The sequence below is a fragment of the Palaemon carinicauda genome, chromosome 17 (assembly GCF_036898095.1).
Source record: "Palaemon carinicauda isolate YSFRI2023 chromosome 17, ASM3689809v2, whole genome shotgun sequence".
NCBI lineage: Eukaryota > Metazoa > Arthropoda > Malacostraca > Decapoda > Palaemonidae > Palaemon > Palaemon carinicauda.
In genome coordinates, this window is record NC_090741.1 from 70525377 (window position 1) to 70527876 (window position 2500).

At 29.8% G+C, this 2500-nt stretch overlaps 1 protein-coding gene across 1 annotated transcript in view; it reads left to right on the forward strand.

The window, feature by feature from the left end:
• Positions 1-2500, forward strand: part of LOC137656862 (phospholipid-transporting ATPase IF-like) — a 66356-nt gene that overhangs the window by 18176 nt on the left and 45680 nt on the right. The window contains 1 exon segment of the mRNA XM_068391228.1: positions 2416-2500. This exon segment is cut by the window's right edge and continues 80 nt beyond it. Coding sequence (XP_068247329.1) covers positions 2416-2500 — 85 coding nt within the window.

Here is a 2500-nt window from a genome sequence, read left to right on the forward strand (position 1 = left end):
TTTCTAGCCCATCGTTTAAAAAGACCCTTTGAGTCAGTCCTACGAGTCTAAAATGTGACTCAGTGCTCTGGCTAATCTTCTTCATGAAAACAAAATCTGAAATCTAAAAATCAAATGATAACGCTGAAAAAAAAGAATGTTTATGTAGGAAACACCAGCTGAACACCAGTAATTTCATTGGGGCAGTTTTGGTAAAGTTAGATAAGATAATTAATTGAATAACACGCATGCTTAATCGGTGCAATTCATGAGGTGTGTCAATATCAAAATAATTTATCAAGTAATAATAATAATGATAATAATAATAATAATAATAATAATAATAATAACTAGCAGAACCAGTGTAAATTACACGAAATTATATTTTCAATACTAATTATCTTGTTCCTATCCTATACATGTTTGATAAAAATGTCCCGAGATTAATCTTATAATCTAGGTTATTGAAATTGATAAAACTCAAATTTTTCTCTAATATTTTTAAAAAAGGCAGATGCTAAAGACAATATTGGGAAAACTATATAAAATGTGCTTTGGTTAAGTAATCAAAGTCTAATGTGAATTTGTAAGAGTATACCATGAAATTATTTCCGTTTCCTTTAAAGCGTTAATTTGTAAGAGTATACCATGAAATTATTTCCGTTTTCTTTAAAGCGTGACATAAAATAAATAACACACACGCTATCGTATTAATATATAGATGATAATAATAATAATAATAATAATAATAATAATAATAATTATAATTATAATAATAATAATAATATCTTTAAATCCCATGCAGGCAGCAGCTAAACAATGACCATAAATAACCTTAACCAGATGAAAAATAGATTGATGACGGATAAATTATATATTAAAAAAAATTATCGCATCAATATCAGATGAATTAACTTTTCCCGATAAGTTATATATAATTCCCTCTGTACTTGAAAACAAGTAGCATAAAAAATTGTAATTTTCTTCGATACAGTACTGGGTTCCATTTATGAAAAGATAATTGGTTCAAAAGATAAGCATAACAAAACTAATAACATGAAATGAAAACGGACATTTATTATTGTTATTATTATCATAATGTTATAATTATCATTATTATACAGTTGAAACTTGCAGCGACGAATCTTTCTACTGTATATTGAACAGGTTGACATAAATATCTTTTTATTATTTATGTATGAAAGATCTGTTGTTTTTCTATATTGACCAGGCTGACATGAATATATTTTTAAAGTTTATGTATGAAAGATCTGTTGTAATGTTACTGTTCTTAAAATATTTCATATAAATTGCTCATTATTTCTCTTGTAGTTTATTTATTTATTTCCTTTCCTCACTTGACTATTTTTCCCTGTTGGAGCCCTTGGGCTTCTAGGATACTGCTTTTCAAACTAGAGTTATAGCTAGCTAGTAATGATAATAGTAACATGGATGACACCAAAACGCATCTAGAAGCATAAAGCATACTGCAAACAATGCTTTAGGGCACAGATAAACGATAGATAAAATTGTCAAGTGTATTAATAAAAGAAATTAATCGATTAAATATAAATTGAGCAAATAAATTTCCACAGAATGGCCACGTGTGAAAAAAAAACTGATAAGAAATTATCAAAGAGAATAGAGGCAAACGAAACGCATTTGAGAACGTACGATATATCATAATTTCACTATTCATTTACTATCATTACTACTATTACTATTATTACTAGCTAAGCTACAACCCTAGTTAGAAAGGCAGGATGCTACAGTATAAGACCGAGGGCTCCAACGGGAAAAAATAGCCCAGTGAGGAAAGGAAACAAAGATATAAATAAACTAGGCATGATGCTACAGTGTAAGACCAAGGGCTTCAACTGGAAAAAATAGCCCAGTGAGGAAAGAAAATAAAGATAAAAATAAACTACATGACAAGTAATCAATAACTAATAGAAAATATTTTAAGATCAGTAACGTTAAAATAGACCATTCACATATGAACTATAAAGGGAGTCTTACGTCCTCCTGTTCAACATCAAAACATTCACGACTATAGTCAATTCTTTTTAGTGAGGCAGATTTGCACAGACTCGCAAGGGTGCCCTTTTAGCTCGGAAAGTTTCCTGATCGCTGATTGGTTGGACATGCAAATGCGCCTCATTAAAAAAATTGAGTATAGTTATACTTTTGATTTGAAAACATATTTAGATAAATTGTAAAAATATCAATTGTAAATACACTATATGTAAAATAAAAAAAATATTCATGTAAATATACTATGATGTATATATGTTATGCACTGTAAGATTGTAAATGTGTATTTCATAATAAAAGAAAAAAAAAATTGAAATTTTGAAGTTCCACCGACTCAACTGCTCCCTGGAAGTCGTTACGTCATTTAGATAACCAATCGATCAATCTGCTTCCCCTTTCCAGTTTTCCATTGACAGTCCAGTCACGCCCTGGACCAGCACCCTACCCCTCCTATTCGTCATTGGGGTCACGGCGATTAAGCAGGGCT